General features: G+C 44.8%; 1 protein-coding gene across 3 annotated transcripts in view; it reads right to left on the bottom strand.

Moving 5' to 3' along the window:
- Positions 1-27,461, bottom strand: part of ITPR2 (inositol 1,4,5-trisphosphate receptor type 2) — a 215,222-nt gene that overhangs the window by 84,852 nt on the left and 102,909 nt on the right. For all 3 annotated transcript variants that reach the window (XM_066633900.1, XM_066633901.1, XM_066633902.1), the window contains one exon: positions 23,957-24,065. In XM_066633900.1, the coding sequence (XP_066489997.1) occupies positions 23,957-24,065 (109 nt within the window). The remainder of the gene's footprint in view (positions 1-23,956; positions 24,066-27,461) is intronic.

Genomic DNA, 27,461 nt, shown 5'->3' with positions numbered 1-27,461 from the left:
GAGTTCTAAATAGGACCTGGTTGATAAGAAACGGACAAATATTTCCAAAAAGGAAATACATAGCAAGTGAGTGCCAAGAAAATTTTGTTTCTGGCATTCAGTTGCACCATCCTAGCTCAGTGATTTTCAACCTTTTTAGTCTCACAGCACACTGACAAGGTACTAACATTGTCAAGGCACACATCCATTTTTTTGACAATCGACAAGGCACACCATACAGATGGTGGGGGGCTCACAGCCCCCCCCCATGGCCCTATTAATAAATGACTCTCTTCCAAACTCCCGTGACACACCTGCAGGCCACTGGGCTCTCCAAGGTGCCATGGCACAGCAGTTGCAAATGGCTGTCCTAGCTGAAGAAAAAGAGAAACTCTCTTGGTTGCAATATCTGTTTTTCATATCTATTAACACACAAGTATAATCAATCTTTTGGAAAGCAGATCATGTCAAGTCTAAATAACAAATGAATGATAATTCTTGTTGGATCTGAGTTGGGTTTAGCTGGGCGAGCTGCAGTAGCATAGCCATATGAATGCAGTGGCACAGTAAATGCCAAAGGCACCGCAAAGCGTTGTAAGGTGTCCCTCCGCTCACCATTGGAGCCATTCCAGGCAGTGACAACAATGCACAGGAACTCAAGCATCAACATTTGTCCCCTTGTCCCTGGATAAGCAGCCAGAATGGGTCAACTTGGAGCTGCACCAGCAGTATTACGGGTGCAAGTCCAACTCGTTCCATGCAGGTGGATCAGGTCTGGGAACAGGGTTAGAATATGGCATGTGCCAGTCCCACAGTCCCACTCCCCTCCCAGGCCTGAAACACCCATCTTCCTCAGAAGGTGGTTTTGGTTTCGGGATGAATTTAGTCTGACAACATTAATGCAAATTCAGAAGCACTTTGTCTTTTATTCAAGTTTCTTTCACCTTAAGTATACACTTGAAAAGTAAAGGAGCAAAATCAAGGCACTGATCAGAGCAGCCGAAAGCTTGTTATTTCTTTTTGCAGGACATTTGGACTAGGTTACTACATTTATATTTCTTTGGAATGGTTACATATTGCATTTATAATATACTATACATTAATTTTGTATGTTAAATTGGATTGTTGTCCAAAACATGATGCAAGTACTCAAGATGATTCCAGAATACAAATAACATGCTATTAATAAATAAAGGAAGCCAAGAGGAATGAACTGTTCAGGGTGGTTTCATTTTGTGTTGACATCAGATCAAAAGGCCACACAGATTAAGAAATGAAGTTTGATCCTTTTTCTCCAAAGCCCTTTTTGGGTCATCCAAACCTGATGCATTCTTCAGTGTTTGCAATCCCTTAACCCTCTCCCTCCTCACCAAATCTACCCTCTCCTTTACCAAATTCAGCCCCCAAGTGTGTCCTCTCTATCTTAGGTATACTGTAAAAACTCTGGGGAGGTACCATGTCACTTCTGGGTTCTATAAGCACATATCCGTGCTGCAAATTTCAAGCTGCACCCCAACACGCACTTATCTGAGAGCAAGCCTCATCGAACTCAACGAGACATATTTCTAGCTAGAACTGTAAAGCTCTCGTTGTACTGCAAATGAGGTTCTGTCCAGCTTCTACGCAAGGATCCAGGGAGGTGCAATTTTGTGCAGGAACTAGGGAACCTGTACAGAGAATTCTCAGCACCCCACAAAAAAAGAAATTTCCAATTTTCTCTGGTAAGGCTGTGCCTGTTAAAAGGAGTGATGTGCCAAAATTCATAAGGAGGGGGAAGAGAATGTCAAACTCAAAAGTTTGCCTTGCAAGCCAGTAAGAATCACACAGAAGTCTTGGCCTTGTTTTTAACAGGCCGCTTGACATCACTGATGCATCTTTTCTCTCTCAGGCACCCTCTTCTCTTTCACATCAAAATGTATCAAGAATCATAATGGGGAATTCTTGCTATGGGACTGCGATCAGATCCACTACAGTGCCATGACAGCATCCAGAGGGCAGGGATCCTGGAAAAACACACTTTCTCATGGATCCTTGCATAAAGGGTGTTGATTGTGAGAGTGGGCACAGGATCAATGGAGATTTAATACATTCACATTCTCAGAAAGTCACTCATTTGGGGTGAATTGGTCCTTGATAGAGTTACAGCCCAATCATACCTAAATGCTGCTCTGGCAGAGTCCATGTTCCACCAGCACATGCTGTCACAAAAGCGCCATAAAGCGCTTTGCGACAGCATTAGTAGCTGGCATGCTGGCAGAAAGGCTGGGCCTTCCCACATGTGCCAGTGGCCATCGGGATGTCTGCCAGAGCAGGTAAATTCAGTGTAGGGATGGGAGAAGGACAGGGAGGGATAGAACAGGGGAGAAGTTGGGGTGGCTGGATTGGGCCCCAAAGGGGGCAGGTGCTGCACCAGCGCCTGCGACATCCTGGCCCACTTCCTGGGCCTGATCCATCTGCCAGATCAACAGGAACTTGTGCCAGTGATATCTCTGGCACAGGTCTGAGTTGACCCATTGGGCTTACTTCAGGGCAAGGGGACAACTGTCCCCTCGCCCCGAGGAGACCTCCAAGAGCCAAAATCCCCTGCAGGATACAACGGTAGCTGGGCCAGCACTGCTGCATTACCATGTGGGGATTTAGATAGGACTGGGCTGAGAGTCTGGATTTTATAATTATATAAAACAACTTTATTCCATTTCAACCACTGCAGCCCCCCTTTACAGGGTTACCTAGTAGATTTTGTGTGCGTATAGCTAACACTACATTCCCTTTCTCAGGAAGAATCTGCTAGTTTCGTTACTTGACAAAGCAGTGATGCAGTCTGTGACGGTCTGGGTACCTGAGCCTAATCATGTCCGGGATTACTCTGCTCTTTTAATGTCAAATGCTTCCTCCCTGTGTTCTCACACAGCCTTCCAGAAAAACTTTCCCTTCTTTCCCTTTCCCAGATCTTCCTTCCCTTCCCGGATGCCTTCTCACACAGAAAGCATCTGCTATAGCTCTCTGGTGGGCACAGGTAGTACCACCTTGTCGTAAGCTTCGTACACTCCCAGGGTTTTGGGGTGCTCAGAGTTCTTGGTTCTTGAACCCTAGAGCCCTCAAGGACCCCTGTTCGGTAGTACTGCCACCACCCTGTATGTCCCAGTGCCTCAGTCCAGGGACACTGAGACCCTCTAGGCTTAACTCTAACCCTTGCAGGCACTGAGCACTTTCTTTACTTAAAGTCTCAGTCCTCAAGTTACTAGTCCTCAATGGGTATTTGGTAGCTTGCTGAATGGCTAGGCAGGATTCTGAAACTTTGTCCCCAACAGACAATGCAACAACTTAGTAAAAGGATTTTTACTTTATTAAATGCATAGGGTTACATAAAGTTACAAAAGGCAGCAAATGCTAGAGGCATAAAACTTCTAGGAAACATATCAACATTAAAATAACAAAGCTAACTGGCTATCTCTATTACGCCCTAACTCTCACCTGGGTCAGCTTTCCTTTGTAGATCTTTCCTCCAAGTTACCTATGAGGCCACATGGCCCTGGCGTGCTCTCCGCCTGCAGGATGTTGCATCCGCGCCAAAAGACAAAAGACCCAAGACCTTTGGGCTTTGTTCTTATGCTACTCATGCTAACAGGGTGGAAGTCACTGCACTTATTTAAACTGTCCAATCAGAACCCTTGGGGACAGAATCTTCCCAAAGTGGGGCTGGATGCTAGCCCCTCTCAGCTCTTCCCCTCCCCCTAGAGATTCATGGGCGCCTCTCTGTCTGCTTAGGTGCTACATTATCACCTTCCATTGAGTTGTAAATTCCTTGCACCTAGGACTGCAAGCCACTTCTCTGTTACTGGGTTACTTTGGTTCAGGCTTTGCAATGCTACTAGGCCTAAACTGTACATATTCATGACACACCTGTAGAGTGTGTCTCAAGCTGTGCTTGTGAGAATGCTGTAGTAGTAGCCCCTCTATGCTCTCTCTATGAGATGTGTCCACCAAACAGGATTGAGGAGTTCCTGCCTACTCTTGAGCTATACACTTTCCTTGGGAATCTTTCACTCAAAAATAATATTCAAGCTTCAGACTTTTTAAAGGTTTGACTATCTGCTGCCTGTTGAAGACTATTCACAGTTTCCAAGCCAAGGCCACAACTACTAAATGTGAAATTCTAATTGAAATACAGGTAGGTTACCCCTTATCCAGACATCCAAAATCCAGACTATTCTGAAATCCAGACATTTTTGTCCAAGACTTGTTTTCTATAGTGTGAACACTAGAAAGTCTTGTGCTCAGTCCCACATACAGTGCAGGCACAGGGTGCAAGTTCTGTTCTCTGCTCTGTGGTGTGTACCTGCACAGTCATTGTTGAAAAACATCAGAGGTCAACAGGCACCCGCATGGGTAACAGTGTAAAGACAAAGAGGAAGCATTTCTCATTACATTTACACAATTACTCCAAAATCCAGACATCCTTGGATTGGATTAATTTACACAATTAATTGGATTAATTTACACAGTTAATCCAAAATCCTTCCTGCCCCAAGCAGTCCGGATAAGGGCTAATCAACCCTGTATTGGCTTGCACTAAATTACAAAGAGTAGGTTTTCAAACGGTGGAGATTCCTTGATGCTGAAGTGTTAGCAATACTGATCGCATGCAGCTTTGTGTCTATAACTTGAACAGGCCTGAGCAAGTGATAAGATTTACAATTGCTCAGGTTTCAGATGTTGTAGGTGATAGAAAAACGCAGACCCCAAGCGGCTAATTAAATGAGAAGCTGTATATGTCACGTCGGAGTTGGTTTCTGATTAAGACTGCCTGACGTTCAAGTCGCGGCAAATTGAGTCAGTATCTGCAAATGTGCAAGCACTGACCCCAAGTAGGAAGGCAGACCACGGCATTACATATAGGCAAGCTGGTTTCCATGGATACTTCACCAGTTTAGGGGTATAAACCAACTATTATAAGGATCTTCATGGCATTAATGTACAAGCCCAACAAATATGTTGCAAAAACAAGAATGAACCGTTGTGGCTTGTTTTCTGGTTTGCAGACAGTAAGTCCAAACTAGAGTTTAGAAAACCAGCAAGAGAACTACTTTTTTGATGGTCAGTTCGGGGAGCATTCTGGATGGCTTAATGACAACAAGGCACATGAAGCAAAAATAGCAGCTGGTGTAATGTGGAAGAGGAACTAGACTGCCCCCCCCCCCAAGAAGGCAGTTGGTCTTCAAAATGGTCACTGAGAAAGGGAGTAAATGGGCCAAACCCCAACTGAAACTTAAAGGCAGGAGGCATGGAATGGCGGTTGAGCTGTCATCCCTGCCTGAAGAAGCTAAGCATGATCAATTCAGGTTGTGCTTTGGATAGGGGAGCAGAAGCCACTGACAAGCTGCTGTGGAGGGGGGTGGGATAGAGGAGTCAGCTGGCAAGAATGGATTACAGACTGAGAACCTCCTTGGGTGAGATTTGTAGCTGCTGCCTGCAGAAGCTCGGAAGGCATGATACCTGCGCAGCCAAGAAGGTGACTGCACTGTGAAAAGGGAAGTATCTGGAGAAAATGAAGGATCCTATGAGTTTTCTCATTGAATAATACTTGCTAAAACCCCATTTGAAAAATGGGGTTTATGGTCAGCCTCCCAAAGCAAACCGCTTTCCATCTATGAAAAAGGTGATATAAATACTATAATTAATAAAATCCCCAGTATTCCCCAACAATCCCCAAATAATCTAATTTTTTTGTCTATTTTTTTTTTTTTTGGATTCCATTTTACTTTTAGAAGATGGAGGGAAAAATACAAGAAGAAACCAAGATATTCAATGCAGGCGTGGGGGACTTCCTTTAAAATTCCCACATGATGCAAGCCCATTTCATATAAGGGAAGGATCTCTGCTCACCCCACCCATGTCACCAGGCAGATAGAATAAAATGAAGGCATGTGAAAAAATAAAGGAAGCGTTAGCTGGAATTTCTTTGCCATGTTGCCATAAGAACTGTTAATTACAGTATTGCTCATACAATTCAAGAAATCCTTATAGTTGATTTACAATCCACTTAAAGAAATCTTTTTATAAAAGTAAACACACTCATTTCCATTCCCTTGGGAGGTGATAATTATTTTGATTGTGTTATTTTTTTTCTGTTTTCCTCATAAACAACTCAAGCATTACCTGGTATTTATATACAATCCGCTACAACTCCTTAAAACCTGTCTGTTGTAGTAACTTGGTAAGTACATTTAACTGTCTAGAGCAATGGATTCAATGCATTCATTAGCCAGTCAATGGAAAGTTCCTTGTGCTTAGTTCAGCATGAAAACTTCTCACCCAGAGACACTCAGTACCATCTTTCCTCACAAGCCTTTGTGAGGCCATTATCTGTATCTTGGCCATTGCAAGAAGCCAGATACAGGTTGTCCCTTGTTATCCACTAGGATTCCATTCCAGAACCCCTAGTGGATTAAAAAAAAAATCAATGGATAAAAAAAGAGTGGAAAAATAGATTTAAAGACCCACTTCCAGGTTCTTGCCCATTGCTTCTAATGGAATAAGGTCTTGCCTCGACATCTGCAGGAGTTTGATTCTGGGACTCCCTGCTGATGCCATAAAAAGTGTCAAAGAAAAATAGTTAAAAAAAAAACTACTGTGTACCTTTACAACTGTGGTTTAAAAACAACTTTTTTTAACTGTTGTAGAGAGGCGGTCAGCAATTAGAAATGCAAAGGACCCCCTGTCTTTGCCTGGTTCAGCTGAAGAATGGAATGATCTCTTGCATGACTGTCTCTCTACAACAGTAAGAAAAGCAGTTTTTGTTTTTTTTAAACTGAAGGGATGCATTTTTTCCCGTTCTCCAGGGATCAGCACATTCCTTCTCATTTGCAGTGGCCATTCATGTTGAGTCAAATCCGTGTATAAAAAATCCGTGTATAACAAGGTTAGACCTGTACTGGGCAAAAGGGACTGAATACAGCAATATGTCAGCACATATGTTCCTAAAATGCCAAAAAAGATATCACAGAAAAAACTATATAGATATGTTAATGCTACTACTGGGTACATCTCAGGGTCACATCACCCATAACAATCAGACCAGGCTCCAGTCCGGAACCACTCACAGAAACGGGAATCTGAAGATAACAGAATCCAAATTTAAATCCCTTTAAAAACAAACAAAAAAAGTCAAAATCAGAGTTCCTGCCTTTTCACAGCCAAATCGTGCCATTTCCAAGCCCACAGAGCGGTTTTCAGCACTGAAAGACCCACTTCTGGGTCAAACAGAGGCTCCTTTTTTCTCCCACGTTCACCAAAGAAAGCATCACAATGCCCAAGAGAAGAAATGAACCTCCAAACAACCCGGAAGAGGGTCTTTCGGTGCTAATAATGGACTTGGAAACAGCGCGGTTTGGCTATGAAAAGGTAGGAACCCTGATTTGGGCATTTAAAAAAAAATTTGCTTTGAGTATCTGCTGGCATCCGTGGGGAAACAAATCCATGGTTGCCAGATACACAGAGAGCATGGTCCAACTGTACGCTTTATAAACGTATTCCAAAGATGATACGCCATGAACATTCACAGGGGCCAAACTTGGGTTTGATTCTGCAATGAAACAAGGACAGGTGCCCAGTCCTAAACATGGTCCATGTGGAGCTGGTCTTTATCAAAAGGTATCCAGCAATGAAGCACCACTCATCAATGTTCTTAGTTTGTGGAAAGAAAAATTCTTCTTCGAATTATAAGAAACTGTTTTGGAACAAAACTGGTCAGCACTGTGGCCTTATGACTGAGCATTACCCAAGGACATGAGGTCTGCGCTCAATTTTGGTGCACTTCAGTCAAGGCTGCAGCTATTTATTTTCAGAGTTGCTGCAGTAAGTTAAATCCTCTGGTGATAATGAGCAGTCACTGAACTGACTGCTTCACCAACTCATTAAATCAAGCCAGTATCTACTCATTAACAGATTTAAAGGCTGGAGTTAATTTTAAGCCCTTGCCAGCGACCAAGAACATGGCATCTGAGAATTTCTTTAAACCCTTCCTCCCCTTTTAGCAATACTTTATTTGCACTTCAATTCATTGAACTATTCAGATTAGATATTTATTGGCAAGTAGAGAGAGCTATAGAAGTCTCGTGCTGATAAAATACAAAGTTTGGACTCGGCTCTGATACATACCGGTGGTGGTGGTGGTGGTTGTTTTGAATTTGATTTTCAAACGGAAGGTCTTTCCAAGTAACACAAAATAAGACAAATGATTTCACACAGTTCAAAATATCAGCATACAAAATGGAAACAAAATCGTATATGTGAGTGAACACATTCAGCTAGTGCAAACATATGGATATGCTGGCCAGATTCTGGCTAAATGATGTGCTGGTGGAACACTGAAATTTACAAAAAGAAAAAAAAATTATGTCTGGCATCTTTAAGAGGGGGCTGAGCAGGCACTTCTCCCACAGAAAATGCCCTCTCAGGTACCCCAACCAGCCATGCCCTTGATAGCAGCAGAATGCAGATAAGAGACTCTTCCCATGATCAGGTTTGCATAAGGGGAGATGGTCCTTCAAGCATCCTGGATCTAAGCATGTGGTTCCCAAACTTTTTGGACTGGTGGCTCCCTTGACCCACTGGGGCACTGGCAGCAGGGTCCCATTAGGGTTACAATCCTATACGTTGTACAGGGTGGAAGGTTTTTCATAAGGATTCCGCAGTTCCCCTGTCTGGCTTTAGTGGCTCCCTAGGGAGCCACAGCTCAGTTTGGGAACCACTGGTCTAAGCCACTCAGGGCTTTAAAGGTGATTTTACCAGCGCTTTGAACTTTGCTGGGATATAGGGAAGAAGCTAGTGAACTTGATCATGTGCTCTAGCAACCCCCACCCATAGCTTTGTATGCACTATGCTGCATCCACTGTAATTTCCTAGTACATTTTAAAGACACATGCAGTATTTTCCAGGAGTCCAATCTTGACTACCAAAGGCAGTGCAACCAGGGCCAGCTTTAAGCCAATTGGACCAATAGCTCCCAAATGGGCCCCGCACTTAAGGCCCACAAGTCTAGGGTACTAGGCACTAGGGTAATCTACTTCGGTCTTGTCAAATACACACAACACTACATTGCAGGTTTTATAGGCAACGGCAACAATTTTAATTTTCTTTGGAATTCTTAAAAAAGTCAGTAGTGTTTGTTTATGATGCAGCTACCACGTTTTCCAGACTCACAAAGAGAGTCTGGTCCAACAAGAAGCTGACGGAACATACCAAGATCCAGGTCTACAGAGCTTGCGTCCTGAGTACACTTCTGTACTGCAGCGAGTCATGGACTCTTCGCTCACAACAGGAGAGGAAACTGAACGCTTTCCACAAGCGCTGCCTCCGACGCATCCTCGGCATCACCTGGCAGGACAAAGTTCCTAACAACACAGTCCTGGAACGTGCTGGAATCCCTAGCATGTGTGCACTGCTGAAACAGAGACGCCTGCATTGGCTCGGTCATGTCGTGAGAATGGATGATGGCCGGATCCCAAAGGATCTCCTCTATGGAGAACTCGTGCAAGGAAAGCGCCCTACAGGTAGACCACAGCTGCGATACAAGGACATCTGCAAGAGGGATCTGAAGGCCTTAGGAGTGGACCTCAACAAGTGGGAAGCCCTGGCCTCTGAGCGGCCCGCTTGGAGGCAGGCTGTGCAGCATGGCCTTTCCCAGTTTGAAGAGACACTTGGCCAACAGACTGAGGCAAAGAGGTAAAGAAGGAAGGCCCATAGCCAGGGAGACAGACCAGGGACAGACTGCACTTGCTCCCAGTGTGAAAGGGATTGTCACTCCCGAATCGGCCTTTTCAGCCACACTAGACGCTGTTCCAGAACCACCTTTCAGAGCGCGATACCAGAGTCTTTCGAGACTGAAGGTTTCCTACATAGATCCATTGGGTCCATTAACTCACATGCACTAAGTTCGCATTTTTATTGCTTTCCATTTACTATAAAGTCTAGAGACTATAATAAATTTTATTTGTATCGCTAAGATTCTACAGACCTTGCTGTGAACCTGGGACCCCACAAAACATCTTTCCAATTGGGCCTTGTAGCTCCGAAGCCCAGCCCTGTGTGTGACCATGGCCAGTGCCAGGCTCTCCTGAGACGACACTGCTCAAAAGCCCTTTGCTGTGCAACAATTGGGTAGGTGCACTACAGGTGGAAAGACATTACGTGATGCCACTTCCGAGTTCTCCCCGGAGGAGGGGTGCTTGCTACAGCGGCTTCATGGTCCCTGTTCCTTCTGTTGTGGACATTCCCCTTGAAGAAAAGTAACAGAGGCGCAAAACCACCAGTGCCTCCTCTGTAACTAGGATGGAACCTGAGGGGCAGCTCCCAGGTCAGATTTCACCCCAGTTACAGCTCTATTCCTGAATACATACCTCAGGAATGGCTAGCATTAGATCTACCAGTGTCTGATCTTTCTTATACAAATATTACCCGTGGGAGAGAAATGGAATCTATTACATCCCAGACTAGCTGTTTGGAGCCTTGAGTAGCACTATTAATCAGCTGGTGCCTTTAAAAAAAAATACACAGAGAGAGCAAAAAGAAAAAAGAAAAAACCAGCAAAAAAAAAAAAAAAGAAAACCATGACTGCAGCCATTTTTTCCATGAGCAAAATAAAAACCTCTCTCTAGAATACCCCATGTAAATGGGAATTTTTCTTGCCAGAAATATTTGGGAGCTCATAGAAATAACTCTTTGTTCAACCACATGGGATTCTCCCATGTTAAAAAAATAAGGCATGAAGAAGTACTCAGAGGTCACCTGTGTGCAGAAGTGTAAAGGCCTGCAAGGGAACATCCCTCCCCGCAAAAGACAACCTGTCAGGCACCAAACCATCCATCACCCACCCAGCCCTGGAGAGAAACAGCCCTGAATCAGTGAAGCAGCTGGAGATATTCAACGGCACAAAGCACAGCCGCTACAGGCCTGGCACAGAACATTTTATTCAGTCTCCAAGGGGGGAGGCCAAAGAGGGAAAGGGGGGTGATGGAATTGTTTGCTTCTGTTTTTGTACAGCCAGGTTACATAACGCTGTCAATTTCACCCTCCCCGGTGGTGTCCTGATGATGCATACGCCTGCAAAAATACCCTGGCTGGAATTACAAGAAGCCATTTATCAGTTCCTGTGCAGCCGATAATCAGTCCATTTGCTTTCCAGCGTACGGCGGTGGGAGGCTTATCTCATGCAGACTCACGGACCGCTCTGAAAGCAGCCTAACTGAACGGCAGCAGGGCCGAGAGCATTGCGCCACACGTGACGCGGCGGCGGCGGCATCTCCAGCAGAGGAGCACCGTGCCAGACACTTGCAGGCGTTACATAATCACAGGCTGTTGCTGGCTGCCGAGAGTGCTGCTCTCACAGTCGCCTCATCAAGTTGGCAGGCAGCGTCTCCTCCAATCAGGCCTCGGTGTCTCAGTCTGCACACACTGCCTTCACATGGCTAGTCACATGTTTTTTTTTGGGGGGGGGGGTTTCAAGGAGGAGGGCTGCCTCTTCTCCACCTGTCCAAAAAAACCAAAACACCCCACAACCTCATTCTCACCAGCTCATTAAATACTCACAAAGCAAAAGGAGATTACAGCAGGCTGTACAATGTTAAGGACAACACTCCCTCCCCCCCAGCCCTGGCCACTGTTCAGGAAGGAGCAGCCTCTGAATTACATACCAATTACTGGGCACTGTGCATTGAAGATGGCTTAAGGAGAGTTCATCATTCCCCACAGTTGCTTGATGACCCTGTGCACAGCAAGATAAGCACACTCTGCTGTCCACAGGACCCCACACAATAGAAGTTAACAATTCAGCACTAAGTCAACTCAGCAAAGCACAGCGGACTGATGCAGGCACAACACCAGTTCCATCCTATCCCCTGGGGAAAGCTCACCTTGGGAACACACACTTGCTTAACCTTAGCCACAGCTGACTGCAGAGAAGGGGGAGGGAGGGAAAGAAGAGCTGTGGGAAGGGAGCATGCATTCTTGATTTTCCAAGAAAGAGGGCTGGAACATAAGAACAGCCCCACTGGATCAGGCCATAGGCCCATCTAGTCCAGTTTCCTGTATCTCACAGCGGCTCACCAAACCTCACAGCAGCATGCAAGTGGCCCTTGGGAGCCATTCTGGGCTGGGGGAGCAAAACAGAGGGGTATACCTGGCTCCAAAGGGGAGGGGGCAAAAGTAGGAGAGGAACCAGCTACACCACCGAGAGCAACTTGGAGGAATGGGGGAGGGGTATAAAATGCAGAAAATAAATAAATTAGAAGTTATTATGAAGCCTACCAAGTCCACAATAAATGCTTTTAAAACATCTGCTGCTCTGTTGCAAAGTTAGCTTGAACACAGCTAAAACTAAGCCTTGCAAACCTTGCTGAGAATCTCTTCCCCTCGTCTCCTTGCTGTTCTCCTCACTAGTAAAATCTGAAACCAAGCCCATGTGCTGTGGGTGCTTTCTGAGTGACAGAAAGAACAAAGCCAAGATGAACTTGCACTGCGCTGGCAATAGGACTGGGTTCCTCATGGTGCGTGTTGGTAGAGAGCCTTGTGTACAGTGAGAGGCCAGCTGGCTCAGGCCATTCTGACTTCCTGTTGCTGCTAAGCTTACAGCACACCCATTCAAATCAAAGGTCCATTTAAAAAATGACATAAAATCTCAGTGGAGCACTCATTCTGAATACATTTGACTTTTTTCATACACTCTTTCAAACTTGGAGAGGGAAAGCAGCACTTTTTTTTCTGGTAAAGAGGCCAGTCAATGAAACGAAACTCCATTTCCTCTGGAGTGGTTCTAGCTTCAAAGATTCAGACTGCAGCATTCCAAACAACTTTGTTTTCTGGAGGGGACAAAGCACCAACGTTGTCCAGGCGTGTCAAACTTTGTAATTTATTCAAGCTGTACACAGTCAGTTCTCATTATCCGCTAGGGTTCGGTTCATGGAAAAACCTAGCAGATAGCGAATTCGCAGATAACGAACCGTTGATCCTATGGGATCATTGGGTTAGGTTTAAGGGGTACCCTAAGGGGGGAAGGAGTACCTTCCCTGCCATCAGAAGAATCTAGCAGAGACCCTCAGGAAGCCTGCAGAGTGCAGAAAGAAGTGCCAAAATATCTCTGAATGCTGCAGAGCCCTTCCAGAGGCTACTGCATGGACCTTCAGAATAGTGCCTGCAACCAGTGCAGACCCCTTCAAAACGGCTGGCAGAAACTTCCACTGGCCATATTAAAGGGGTCAGCACTGGTCACAGGTGTCATTCTGAAGTTCTCTCCAGAAGGCCTCTGCATAGCAGGTAAGGAGGTGATCCCATAGGATAAAGAGAGGAAGGTAGCCATACTGCCCCTTGCCTATAAAGAGAATGTGCATATAAAGAGAACTGATGGTATCCAGAGTAATTTATGTGACTTGTGCTTTGACCTGCACTCCTATCTCAGGTTAAATCAGACACAAGGTGGCTGCATCCACCTTTTCGTTCTTTGTTAAAAGAAAACATTGGAGGGGGCAATCCGTTTAGCTGTCTTTTTGCAATATTAAAGGAACGGTGAGAGAAACTGAAATTTATAAGGAAACCATTTCTTATTACAGGAAAGGTCATCTTTCTTCTTCTCTTTCTACGGTTTTCCATGGTGTCCAGCCTAAATGAGTTTACTCGGAAGTACATCCCATTGACGCCAGTGAGACTTTCTGGAGTCTAATGGGCCTTCCTTCCTAGCAAATGTGCTTAAGATTGCAGCCTTAATTAGCTTATTGAATCATGTCAGCAGCTGAGGCTTTCTATACAAACTGGAATCCTTGAAGCAACTGCTGAGCTGCAAATCTAAGCAACAGGGGTTTATGTTAAAAGCGGCAAAAGCTTAACTATCCCCATTGAGGTAACCAATGCAACCTAACCACTCTATTAGAATAGGGTCATTATGCTGTTTTTATTACACTTTAAAGCCAAGATCAAAGATTGGTATGTAGGGGCATCACGCTGGCTTTGGTTTCTTGATTGTCGTCTGTCTCGGTCTATCATAAATATTCATTGGCTGGCCTTAATGCAGTGCTTCAGATTCCCCTCACTGCCGGTCCTGGTGCAGTCTTGAAGTACAGAACAGGAATCCGTTGCTCCATTATATTAGATACAGCAACAACACATTTGTGACAAATCAACAGAAAGCAGAACACCTGTAAGAAATCTGTAAGAACTCATGCAAAGCAGGGCAGTCACAAAGCCCCTCTTTGTGCCAAACTGCTAAGGACAAGGCACATACATTCCTAGTATGCAAGACCTCACTTAAAGTTGTTTCATTCAACATTGTTTCCTTCTAAAGTTGCTCAGTGGTTCTCAATCTTCTGGCCAACATATCCTCCACAGCTGCACATTGTAGGGCTACGGGAAACCACTTCCGGGTTGTGCCGGACCTGCAACTCCCTTCCTTGGCCTTGTTGCACCCCAGAATGCACAAGACATTCTGGGACATGCCAATACTTTGTGGCACAACAGGAAAGAGCTCAGCAAGCCCACTACTTGAGGGAGTGTTATTGAGCCCACCTACTTTAAAATTGGTTCATTTAAAGTTGCCATTTCCACAAACCTATCAGCAACTTTAAGGGAGGACTTGCTGTACTTGAATGTTTAAGAGGATGCTCTCAGCAACACCGTGGTCTGAAAGGCTAATGCAATTTTCTATATTCAGGCTGCTATTTTCAAAGCACTGTGGAATGCAAAATAAGTATGATTTCAAGAGGACCAGCATCAGAATTTGGGGTGCCTTCGGACAAGACTTGCCACTGGGCCATCTTGCCTAGTGATTGGTGCACATACAGGGCAGGTCTTGTGAGCATAGGTGCTCCCCCTTCGTGCCCAAACTTACCCATTCCCTTTCCTCTTCCTCATCCCTCCAATTCCAGAAACTCCATGCAAAACTAAAATACAGGTGAAGTTTGCTCAGTAAGCCCTCTAGCACATGGGCCTCATCCATATCAAAGTGATAATAACTGATATATAATTATTTTAAAACAAAGCAGAAACACCACCATAGCAAAGACACACTCCTAAGCACACATCAGTGGCATAGCTAGTGACGGCACAAAGCATTAAGTTTTGCAGGGAGCCTCACCATGGGGTACAAGGAGCCCCTCCCCTTTCCAGGCAGGGGGAGCAAAATGGAGGATTTCAACTCTGTCTTGCACCCACTACTGGGAATGGCTCCAAAGTGGAGGGTCACATGCATGCCGCGGTGAGACTCCCTGCAAAACTTAGGGCTTTCCACCCTTCTAGGTATGCCACTGACATGTATCTCACTACCAGACTGGAAAGGGGTAGTTTGGGTTAAAAAGCAATCTCAGAGAAAATTGGTTGAGATTAGCAAGCATAATTTATTCGTCAGTTTTTACTCTCTCTTCAATTTTTTATAACCTGCAGGCCAAGCCATGATTATCCAAAACAACAGGTCGCCTGAAATTAAATCTTGCACCCTCATTCATAATTCATGGGCCTCTTTGAATTACCTTCTCTACCCTACATGGGGTCCTTCTCAGACAGGAGGAGGACTGTTTGCCAGGCAACATACTAGCAACCGTTGCTGAAGTGGGTTCCGGAGAAAAAGAGCCTCTTGAGATGCCAGTTTGATGTTTTAGATGTACACAGCAATTATTTAAAAGGCGTCCGCCCATGGGAGTTGCCTGGTCATATTCAAAAGCTACTCAGAGATGGATTTGAAAGATGTCTACTAGCCCAGACTTGTGAAATCTGTAATGACCAAGCTGAATACAGCCCACTGGCCGGCCAACCAACTTCACCTCTGTTTCTGCAAACCCAGATACTATCATGCTTCTGGTGGATCACCATCCATGGCTGGTGTGTGCTGCATCTGGCTTGGTGCATTACAAATTGTAAAGGTCTGCACCAGATACCAACCCTCTTTCTTCAATTATGTGTATTTTCCAGGGTTAGTCTTATTTTTCCTGGACCTGTCCCTAGGAAAATCCCTACTTTGCCTCTGGGGCAAACTTCTGCCTTGTTAACATGTTGTCAGCACATACAGACATGCACACTCAAGAGACTGCAGCCTCTGAGTTTCAGCCCCCTCCTTCACCCAAGTGCTATGCAGTCAAATTTCAGAGTGGGGGTGGGAATTGCTAGAGCAAGGGTGACAAACCTAAACTATACATACATAAGGGACTTAGGGCCAAATCCTATCCAATTTCCCAGTGCTGATGCAGCTGTGCCAACAGGGCATGCGCTACATCCTGTGGTGGGGAGGCAGTCACAGAGGGCCTCCACAAGGTATGAGAACATTTGTTCCCTTACTTTGGGACTGCATTGAGGCTGAACCAGTGCTGGAAAGTTGGACAGGATTGGATATAAATCAAAAGACACCAACAATTTCATAAACTGGACTCTGACAAACCTGTTACAAAGTATGTGACATTGCATGTAGGTTCTCTATTAAAAAGCAATGCATCCCATGCCATTGCTGGCCTCTCTTCTCTAATCCACATCCTGGGAATTTGTTCTAAGTTTTAAAAAAACAAAAGAAAAAACCTTGTGCTACTTCAAACAGCTGCTGTTTTCATAAAAAATGAACCTGGCTGAAATCTTTTCTGGAATTTTTATCTACAGTGGCTTATGCTTTGATGATGCAGCATTTGATCCTGCAAGTCGTGCTGTGTTTTCTGTTCCAGATTACTGGAAGACTTTAGTGAAATTCTAACTTTTGGCACTAAGAGGGGAAGAGCAAAAATCCTTAAATGCATTTATGTCTCTATAAAACAGCTCTGCCAAAGTGAAACTATACAATGGCGATTTTCAACCAGTGTGCCACAGCACATTGGTGTGTTGTGAATGGTCTGCAGGTGTGCCATGGGAGTTAGGGGAAGGTTTATTTCTTAGTAGGGCCACTGGAGGATGTAAGCCCACACCCACAGCACTGTGTACCTTGTCAACTGTCAATAAACTGATGGTGTGACTTGACAATTTTAGTGTCTTATCAAAGTGCCGTGATATGCAAAAGGTCAAAAATTGCTGCTATGTTGGCAACCTTCAGTCTCGAAAGACTATGGTATTACACTCTTAAAGGTGGTTCTGGAACAGCATCTAGTGTGGCTGAAAAGGCCAATTCGGGAGTGACAATCCCTTCCACAGCGGGAGCAAGTGCAGTCTGTCCCTGGTCTGTCTCCCTGGCTATGGGCCTTCCTTCTTTGCCTCTTAGCCTCAGACTGTTGGCCAAGTGTCTCTTCAAACTGGGAAAGGCCATGCTGCACAGCCTGCCTCCAAGCGGGCCGCTCAGAGGCCAGGGTTTCCCACTTGTTGAGGTCCACTCCTAAGGCCTTCAGATCCCTCTTGCAGATGTCCTTGTATCGCAGCTGTGGTCTACCTGTAGGGCACTTTCCTTGCAGAGGAGTTCTCCACAGAGGAGATCCTTTGGGATCAGGCCATCATCCATTCTATACACGTGTATACGTGCTGCTATACACGTCAGTTTTTGAGCAATCGTGAAATTGATATTAGACAGTAATTTCACTTGCAAACTATTTTTGAGCTCTTTGAGCATATCATCTGTACAGAGCAATGAAATGTAAAACTAAACTATTTTTGTCTTCAGAACAGCAGGCCTTCTTTGGCGTCTCCTCTTTCCAACCCCTGTGTGCAATTGTAGGTGTGAAGGCATATACACTTTACAGTTCTATATCGTCCACAGTAAGTTGTAAGAACAAAGCCAAGGATGTAACAGCAATGTATGAACAATAGATATTGATTACTCTAATAACTTGCTCTATGTTGGAAAGCTCAGAACAGGCATTCCCCCCATATCTGTGGGGGATAAGTTCCTCCCCCCCCCCCAGATACTGAAACCATGGATAAAAGGGAACCCTATAATACTGTGGCACCACTGCTCTCCCGTCTCTTACTCCGGTGTTTCCTGACACTAGAAGAGGAACATGAGAAGAAGCCATCTAGAACGCTGGAGGAGGGAGACCCAGAGAACGTGAACAGGAAGCAGGAAGCTGCCTGATTCCTGTTAACATTCTCTTAGTTCCCCTATTATAGTGTTCAAACTGCCTGCTTGTTGCATTCCTCTTCTGGTGTTCTGAAAAGCAAGAAACAAGACCACTTGCTGCCACAGCAAAGGGAAATAAATAGGTAATTGGTGTGTGTGGGGGAAAAGAGGATGTGGTGACGGCATCTGGACTAGATGCCTTTAAAAGGGGATTGGACAAGTTTCTGGAGGAAAAATCCATTACAGGTTACAAGCCATGATGTGTATGTGCAACCTCCTGATTTTAGAAATGGGCTATGTCAGAATGCCAGATGCAAGGGAGGGCACCAGGAGGCAGGTCTCTTGCTATCTGGTGTGCTCCCTGGGGCATTTGGTGGGCCGCTGTGAGATGCAGGAAGCTGGACTAGATGGGCCTATGGCCTGATCCGGTGGGGCTGTTCTTATGTTTCTTATGATCCGCGTAAAACCGAATCTGCAGATGCTGGATCCAAGGATATGGGGTGGGGGGAACACATGCCTATATAACTCTCCTCCCATGCAATCTGTCATTCAGGCAGGGACCAGCCTGAGAGCTTTAGACTAGCAATATTCCATGCCTTCTCAGACCTTTCGCTAAGCCTCAAGGAACTCAAGCGATCTGGAACCTTTTCAAGCTGCAGCCTCTGCTTTCCTTCTCATTCAACCCACGTGAGCCCAGTTCCCTCTTTGTACAACTCCTTATTTCTTCAGCCACCTGGGTCTGTTGCCCCCTGTTGTGGCCCATAAACTCCTCCCCCCAGGGAACACCAGGCTATCTGATGCCACTGGGTTTCTCATCCTCTATGCCCCAAGCAGTACTGCTCAAGGCAGTCCTATTAGAGAGATGAACCACCATGGCAGAGATTTTTGTGGAGCCTTCTATGGTGGAACACAAAAATGAACAAAAAACCTTTCTGAGCTCTCTCCCAAAGCTCCCAGAGATTCCAGCCTTCTTTTTATTCACCGTATAAGTTGGGGGGGGCAGTGCAACAAACTGCAGAGACTTATTTTTTGCACCTGGAATACATGATTAGACCAGCATCTCAATCTATAGTAATTAGTTCATTATGCATAATTCATTCTAGTCAGTACTTTTCTGGTTTCAGGGGTTCAGCAGTAGGAGGCAAGGTAGTGGGGGGAGGGGAGTTCCAGCACAGCCCAAAGATTGAATATATTTAAGGCTACACATTGCAAAGAGGCAGTGCTTTTTAAGAACATTTGTTGTGGTTACTTTTCTTACACTTCCAAACAACCAAAAGCACAGCTACTCCTGAGGAACAATGTTGAATGAAACGGGGGAGAAGTGAGTAACAGCCTGAATAATTGCAAACACAATAGAAGTTTAAAAAGACACCACAACTCCAATATATCTGGTCTGGTCTAGAGGGTAGAGCCGCCATTTGCCTGAAGATTAACATCCACAAGGTCGCCGGTTCGAGGCCACCGGCACCGTGCGACCTTGAAGCAGCTGACAAGCTGCAGCCGAGCAATTCCATCTGCTCTGAGCGTGGGAGGATGGAGGCCAGAATGTGAAGCCAGATCGGAATGAAACACCTTGAATGTAGTGGTTCTTGAAAGAAAGAACCTTCTTTCAATTTGTAAAAATCCCTGCGTGGATTTAATAAGCCTGCCTGTGTAAACCGCCTTGAATAAAGTCTTGAATAAAGACCAAGAAAGGCGGTATATAAATACTGTATATTATTATTATATTATATTATTATTATATTCTCCCTGCAAGGAACCTGATTCTCTAAAACAGGCTGCTTCTTGGAACTTCGAGCACCCTGAGGAAGCTGGGAGCTGCAAAATATTACAGCAGCAATAAAGAAACTGCAATCCAAAAAGGTACACCTTTAGTTTACCTTCAGTGACTGAAGTCACTTGACCTTCAGCCTACTGCTTTATGATGGCATCCCACAGGAAGTCTAATATTTGCTCAAGAGTATTGCTGGAAGCTGAAAGCACATCATTTCCATCCTTCCCATATGAGAGTTCTTCCCCAAGCTCATATCTATAAGGTGTTCTAATCTTCTAAAAATACAAATGCAGGAACACCTTGCACATTTGTCTGGTTAGGGACCAGAACATGGGTGAGAGTAAAAAATGGATGAATGGCAAAGCTTGGCCCGATTTAGCTTGCAAATTTATTTTGGCCAGCAAAAAATGTAGCGCTGTGAAGGAAGAGGAAGGAAGGAAAGGGAAGGGGCTTCCAGCCACCAGAGAAATTTTTCCCCCAGTCTTTAAAAGGGGATTGGACAAGTTTCTGGAGGAAAAATCCATTACGGGGTACAAGCCATGATGCGTATGCGCAACCTCCTGATTTTAGAAATGGGTTATGTCAGAATGCCAGATGCAAGGGAGGGCACCAGGATGAGGTCTCTTGTTATCTGGTGTGCTGCCTGGGGCATTTGGTGGGCCGCTGTGAGATACAGGAAGCTGGACTAGATGGGCCTATGGCCTGATCCAGTGGGTCTGTTCTTATGTTCTTAACTACAATTCCCAGGAGGCCTTGCAGGTCTCTTGTTATCTGGTGTGCTCCCTGGGGCATTTGGTGGGCCGCTGTGAGATACAGGAAGCTGGACTAGATGGGCCTATATGGCCTGATCCAGTGGGGCTGTTCTGATGTTCATCCTGAAGGCTTTCAGAGCAGCTCACAATAATTAATAGCACAACAAGACAAGGACTGCAATATCGATGCACAATGTGAAATTGAACAAAAGTGGAAAGTACATGGACAAAACTTGAAATGTGGTTATATTTAAAAATAGCTGAAAGAGCAAAGTGATGAAAGTCAAGTGGGTGAAAGTCAAGGTATTGCTGTAGTTTGCCATTGTAGCTCAAAATATATACTACTGTTAGTTGAAAACCAGCTCTGCAAATACTAATTTGACCAGAAATGTTGTTCTCAGAACAATTTACCAGACTAGATTCAGCTTTGGATTTAGATATACTTTCCTAGGAGTAAGCGCCCTTGAAGAGAATGGGATCTACTTTTGAGTATACATGCATAGGATTGGGCTGCAAAAGGTTCCCCTGTAATGCACTCATCCACAACAAGGCAGCAAGCTATTCTGAGGGGGAAAGTCTCACAGAGAGTGAAGAATAAATTTTCTGTTCACTTGCAAAAAATGTTATGAAAAGTGATTATGCTATTAAGACAAGCCTAAAAAAGACAAATAACAGATGCCAATGGTGCAAACAAAACCAGACTTAAAAACAATGCCATGTTAAAACAATGCTGGGTCTCTTTACAAAGAGCGGGGTCCACCTAGAAAGGCACTGCTTTACTGTGTGTTTATCACAGCGCATCGCTCAGATCTCATGACTTCTTTGTTCATTTCAAGATTTTCAGACAATGACTCCAATTCAGTGTGGTCGAGCAATACTGGAATATCACAGGACCAGTGGTGTAGCTAGAGGGGGTGCAAAGCCCTAAGTTTTGCAGGAAGCCTCACCATGGCATGCAAGAGACCCCTCCCCTCCCCATCTGAGCCAATCCGGGTGGGGGATCAAAATACATTTGCCTGCATTTCTACACCAGGTCCCTCTGATCAGAAGCACTTATTAAAGTTACCAAAGGCCAATCTTTTTATTTATTTATTTATTTATGTGAATCTTGCAGACCACTCTTCAGGTGCTCGCGGACCACCTGCGGTCCATGAACCACCAGTCGGGAACCACTAACCACTAACGGGGGAAAAGAAAAACCAGCACTGAAAAATGTTAGCAAACAAAATCCATCACACCTATTGTGCAATTCTATGCCTTGAATCGCTGTGTTTTTATTTATGGAACTTCTGTAGGCTTTGATGCTCCCATCACTAAAGGGGGAAGGTATCTACTTCACTGTGAAAAATAAAGCATGTTATACAGAAAAGAAGTAGCATTTTTAATGCACAGAAACATTACCATAGCAGCATTGCCAAGCTGTGCAATAATTTTTCAAAACTCTTGGCTTTAGGAGTTTTTCCAAAGGACATTTGTCCCCTTCCACCGGGTAAAGCCCCAGCCTGCTCAATGAGGCTTCTCGAGTCTACACCAGCGAAATCACTGAACCCTAATGTCAGGCTTTCATTCAAGCCCAACTGGGGGGGGGGGGTTTGAATTCAGCAGAGGAGGCCTCCACCAGTCCAACCCCACTCGTGGGCCTGTCCCTCCTCCTGCCCTCCTCCTGCCCTGGAATACCAACCCCCAGCCCTTCCACCACCACCCCCCCCAAGCTCCCTGCACCACTTGGTGCTCACCTTAGCTCAGGTTCAGGCTGGGAGTTCCTCTGCAATGTCAACAGGGTGGCGCGGGCCCCCCCCCACAGCACCATTTACTCATGCCTTACAGCACATCTGCGACTCCAGCACCTGCACCGAAGCCTGATACGATCAGGCTGCCTGAGTAGATAGTCTGGTTACCACCATAGTGCTATCTGCACTAAGCCAATATTATAATGGAGTAAGAGGAAACTAGTTGTTTTATTTTTTTAATTGCAACAAAAGCTCATAAAGGACAGTTTTCCTTCTGCTACCCATCATGCAATAGACTGTGACCCAAATGCATGGCATGTGCTATAGGTATTTTTGGGCTCTGTATTTAAAGTTCATACCAATTCTCTTATGCCCACTTTCTATGTATTTAACAAAGCATTTAGCAGGCTGTTTCTTTTGATCACCTGAGAGTGCAATTTCAGGAGAAATTGGAGAGGATGCAGGGAAGATCATCTAACAAGCTATTCTCAGCCATATTCAAATTTCAGGGTCAAAGCCCTGATTCACTTCAGTGAGAAAGACTTGTGGAGAGAGACAATAATTTTCAATTTTGGCATCATTAATTGTGTGTCTGAAATGGGAGAATTCAGAGAGTTAAGGAAGTACAGCAGGAAGTAGAAATAATTCTCATTCTGGAAGGCATTAACAAGCACAATCTCCCTCTCATGGCCACGGAAACAACTGGGGTCATCTAAGGTGCTTTGGCTCACAAGTCAACAATTCACATGCTTGAAAGTAGCATGGTCAAGGAATGCTTGTTGTGAAGCCGGCACCCTCTAGTGGTTTCCTCACATCACTGCAACTGTAAAGTGCATCTGCTCTTGCAAACTGAATTGAACCAGTTTTTAGGCTCCAAGAAAATTTGCACCCTGATTTAGAGTTGTTTACAGGGCTGGCACAAGACCTCCTGGTGCCCAAGATGGCATTCTACATAATGGTCAGACTGTCAGGAGTCCTCCTTTCAGCAATCAGAATCCCTAAATAGCTACACGTCACTTGATCGTTCCAACTTCTCCGACCCCACCGACCCATAATTCTCAGCAAGGAGATACAGAGTAATAGAAGCAGCACACATCTATTGAGCAAACTGGGCAGAGGAGGGCTACAAGGGCAACAACTGAATAAGAGACAGAGGGTGCACTAAACACCAAAATGTCAGCATTTCTAAAACAACAAAACTTCCCAAACAATTACTGCAAGAGCTGATTTCACTGGAAATCACGAATTGCCAGCATTAACAGTAAGGGCAGTTTAGCGATGGAAAGGATTGCCAGGGGAGGTGGTAGATGTTCACTCACTGGAGATCTTCAAACAGAGGCTCCACAGCCACCTGATGAAGATGCTCTTGGACAGTGGTTCTCCGGACTGATGGGTCATGACCCACCAGCGAGGGAAGCATTGGTCAATGCCCCTTTAAGGGGTGATCCCCAAGACTGCAATGTGATCCCCAAGATTGCACTGCTGCCAGAGTTGGGAGGGGGTTTTTGCACTTATATGCAGCCAGCACTGCAGTCCTGGGGGGGGGGGGACTATTATTACTATGAGTAATAATGACAATAATTACTCATATCATCTTTTGTTTTTTCCAATAGCAATCCAAGAATTTGCCAGTCTTCACAAATTCTGCTCAAATACCAAGGCTGGTATTGCACACAGCACATATTTCTGCTCTTTAAAACTAAGAGATCAGGCATACCTCTTCCACAAAGCTGTCCTTCTTGTCAAGCATTTCTCGTAATGTCTGGAGAATCTTAATACAGAGCTTTTCTTCTTTTTCCATTAGTCTCTTTGTGTGATTTATCAACCTGAAAATAAAATAGGGTTCAAAACATCACACCAAATTTTATGTGTTGATTTCAAATGTTTATGTACTGCCTTTGAAGCTCTTTCCCAGGGGCTCTTACAGAAAACAATGCAAGTTACTACACCTGCACAAAAAAAGGAAAAAAAGTGTTGAAACAAACAAAACTCCCAAAGGCCAGAAAGAACAAAAACATTTGCCTGGGGCAAATAACCTCCTCAGCATAAGAACATAAGAACAGCCCCACTGGATCAGGCCATAGGCCCATCTAGTCCAGCTTCCTGCATCTCACAGAAGCCCACCAAATGCCCCAGGGAGCACACCAGATAACAAGAGACCTGCATCCTGGTGGATCCATATGGCATTCTGACATAGCCCATTTCTAAAATGAGGAGGTTGCACATACGCATCATGGCTTGTAACCCGTAATGGATTTTTCCTCCAGAAACTTGTCCAATCCCCTTTTAAAGGTGTCCAGGCCAGATGCCATCACCTCATCCTGCGGCAAGGAGTTCCACAGACCAACCACACGCTGAGTAAAGAAATATTTTCTTTTGTCTGTTCTAACTCTCCCAACACTCAATTTTAGTGGATGTCCCCTGGTTCTGGTGTTGTGTGAGAGCGTAAAGAGCATCTCTCTATCCACTCTGTCCAGCAAAACACAGTTTAGGTCCCTGGCAAATCTTGGGAAGAAAATTCCATAGATGTGGCACCACCAAAATGCGACACCACTCTCTGACAGCCACCCACATCATTTCAGATGGCTGGGACATACTGCAGAGGGCCTGTGAATAGCGTCTTATTTCAGGTAGATACTGAAGAGTGGTGTAGAAAATGGGGGGCGGGGAGTAGCCTGCCCTGAGTATCAGGCCAAAAGGGTGCCATGCAAGGGCCAGCCAAGATGTGGTGGCAGGCACCCCTTCTTGGCGCCTTGACAAATTTGGAGCAGTTGCTTCTTAGATCCAGAAGCGGCCGCTCCGTGCTTGGCTGAGTCACTTCTTCCTGTTCTCACGAGTGCTAGCGAGAACAGAAGAGACAGCAGAGTCAGCAAAGCTTGCAGCGGCTGCTTCTCAAGAACAGGTTGCAGCAATGGACTTGGCAAAGCTTGGAGAGACCACTTCTTCGCTCTGGAACTCAGAAGGAACCAGTCCAAGTTTTGCCAAGCCTGCCACGGCTTCCTGTTCTCGTGAGTGCTCCCGAGCTGCTTCTCTAAACCCAGAAGTGTCATCACAGTGTCCGCAGCTGATGCCACTGATATTGAAACAGGCGTTCCCTCAAATACTCAGGTCACAGGCCATATAAGCCTTTAAAGGGGTTTTTGCTTGCCATGCTTGCCGTAGTCAGTAAGCTACCACTAATATACTGGAGCATTATGCACTGGGTAATGTCATATTCTGAGCAGGGAATTCTGAACATTGGCAACATATCGAGTCTTAACATCTTCTGTAAGAATACAATCTTGATTTTCCAAAATATGCCAACAGCTGTGGAAGCAGGAAGACTGCCAAAAATTTATTTGCCTCTCCCAAGTTTCCCCTGTTTAAAATGCACAGATTTCCTCAAGGGTAGCAAGGGCATGGAAGAGCCAATATTAACACGCTTTGGGGCAGGCACTCAGACTGCAAATAAAAAGCATGAGTTACTTAGAGCCAAGTAAAGGTGGAGACAGAAGGGAGCCCACCCTGAGTTATATTAAATTTGACAACAGATTATAAAATTCAGGGAATTTACTTTGTCTCACTCCCATCCAACGCAAATTAAATATAGACACTTTCTATAAAGTATTGGTGCAGCATATTTAAATAGAATATTTAAGATTTATGGCATTTAAAAAATAATCTTTCTTAGTTTTGTTTTTCAGACTGGCAGGAAATATATCACTTTATATATCAAGTTCCTTCAATCTTTATTTCTGTTTTCCCTGCTGTTCAGAACTAGGGCACTCAAACAGAGTGGCAGCTGGTATCTCAAAGATTAAAGATTTATGATTGCATTTTATAACCAAAATATTTTGTTAGCATTGTATACAAATGGTCAAAATACAAATACATATATATGATAGCACTGGAGGGGAGAAAAAAAAACATACCTGATTTTACACTTCATTTGTTTTGGCAGGGCTATTTACGGCCGGCCTGATCCAATGAACAGAAAAATAAATCATACCCACTGCCAATGGAACGTAATCCAGGAAACACTATTTTGGCCACAGTCCTATGCACACTTTCATAAGAACATAAGAACATAAGAACAGCCCCACTGGATCAGGCCATAGGCCCATCTAGTCCAGCTTCCTGTATCTCACAGCGGCCCACCAAATGCCCCAGGGAGCACACCAGATAACAAGAGACCTCATCCTGGTGCTCTCCCCTACATCTGGCATTCTGACTTAACCCATTCCTAAAATCAGGAGGTTGCGCATACACATCATGGCTTGTACCCCATAATGGATTTTTCCTCCAGAAACTCGTCCAATCCCCTTTTAAAGGCGTCTAGGCTAGACGCTTTCCTTTGAGTAAGCCCCACTGCACATAGTGGGGCTTACTATGAGGAGACGTGTTGCACATTTGTTTCAATCATTCGCAGCAGTGCAGCAAAATGTGTTTTTTAATACTTTTTAAATTTAATTTAATTCAAAGCCCGCTGAGGTCATCTGGAGAGTCCTCCCGCATACACTGCCATTAGCCAAGGCTTGACTAGCAGCCACGAGGGGAAGGGGCTTCTCAGCAGTGACACCTAAGCTGTGAAACTTGAGCTACAAACTGCACCCTCCCTGCCTGTTTTCTGGTAGAGTCTGAAGATTAAAAAATAAAAATGTGAAATATATTATTTGTTCTGCTTTTTTTTGTTTTTGCTGTATTTTTTTGTTTTTTCCCCCTGCCTTTTTCTGGCTTTGTTTCTATTGAATTTTTTAATTATTATTCATCTCCTTGGGTGACTTTGTGACAAAAGGGAAAGGCAGGACACAGGGGCATCAATGGGGAAGGAATGAGGAACATCTTCCCCAGTACAGTGCTCTGGGTTGTGACGGGCACACCTCCCAAGTCTCCTGTCCTTACCATGTTGCCGAGAGTGGAGAGTGGAGCTCTGTGCTGTGTTGGTGGAAGAAGGGCCCTCCCCTCCCCCCCGCATGTTCTTCCCTAGACTGTGTGGTTTTTCTCCCAGCCCAGAAAGTTCACATTTATTTCAATGTTTAATATTAGACATGTTTGGGGTCTTCACTTAAAAGTTTGGTGATGTTTTTGTGATCAGATATATGCGGTAGGAATGTAACTCTTGTTAACATACATCACTTGGCCTATCTTAAAATTGACTTTGTTATATGTCAGGAGGAGGTCTGGTCTAGAGGGTAGAGCCTCCATTTGCCTGAAGATAACATCCACAAGGTCGCCGGTTCGAG

Source organism: Tiliqua scincoides, chromosome 7 (genome assembly GCF_035046505.1).
Source record: "Tiliqua scincoides isolate rTilSci1 chromosome 7, rTilSci1.hap2, whole genome shotgun sequence".
NCBI lineage: Eukaryota > Metazoa > Chordata > Lepidosauria > Squamata > Scincidae > Tiliqua > Tiliqua scincoides.
The sequence above is the reverse complement of the archived record's forward strand: the minus strand, read 5'-3'. Positions and strand labels throughout refer to the sequence as shown.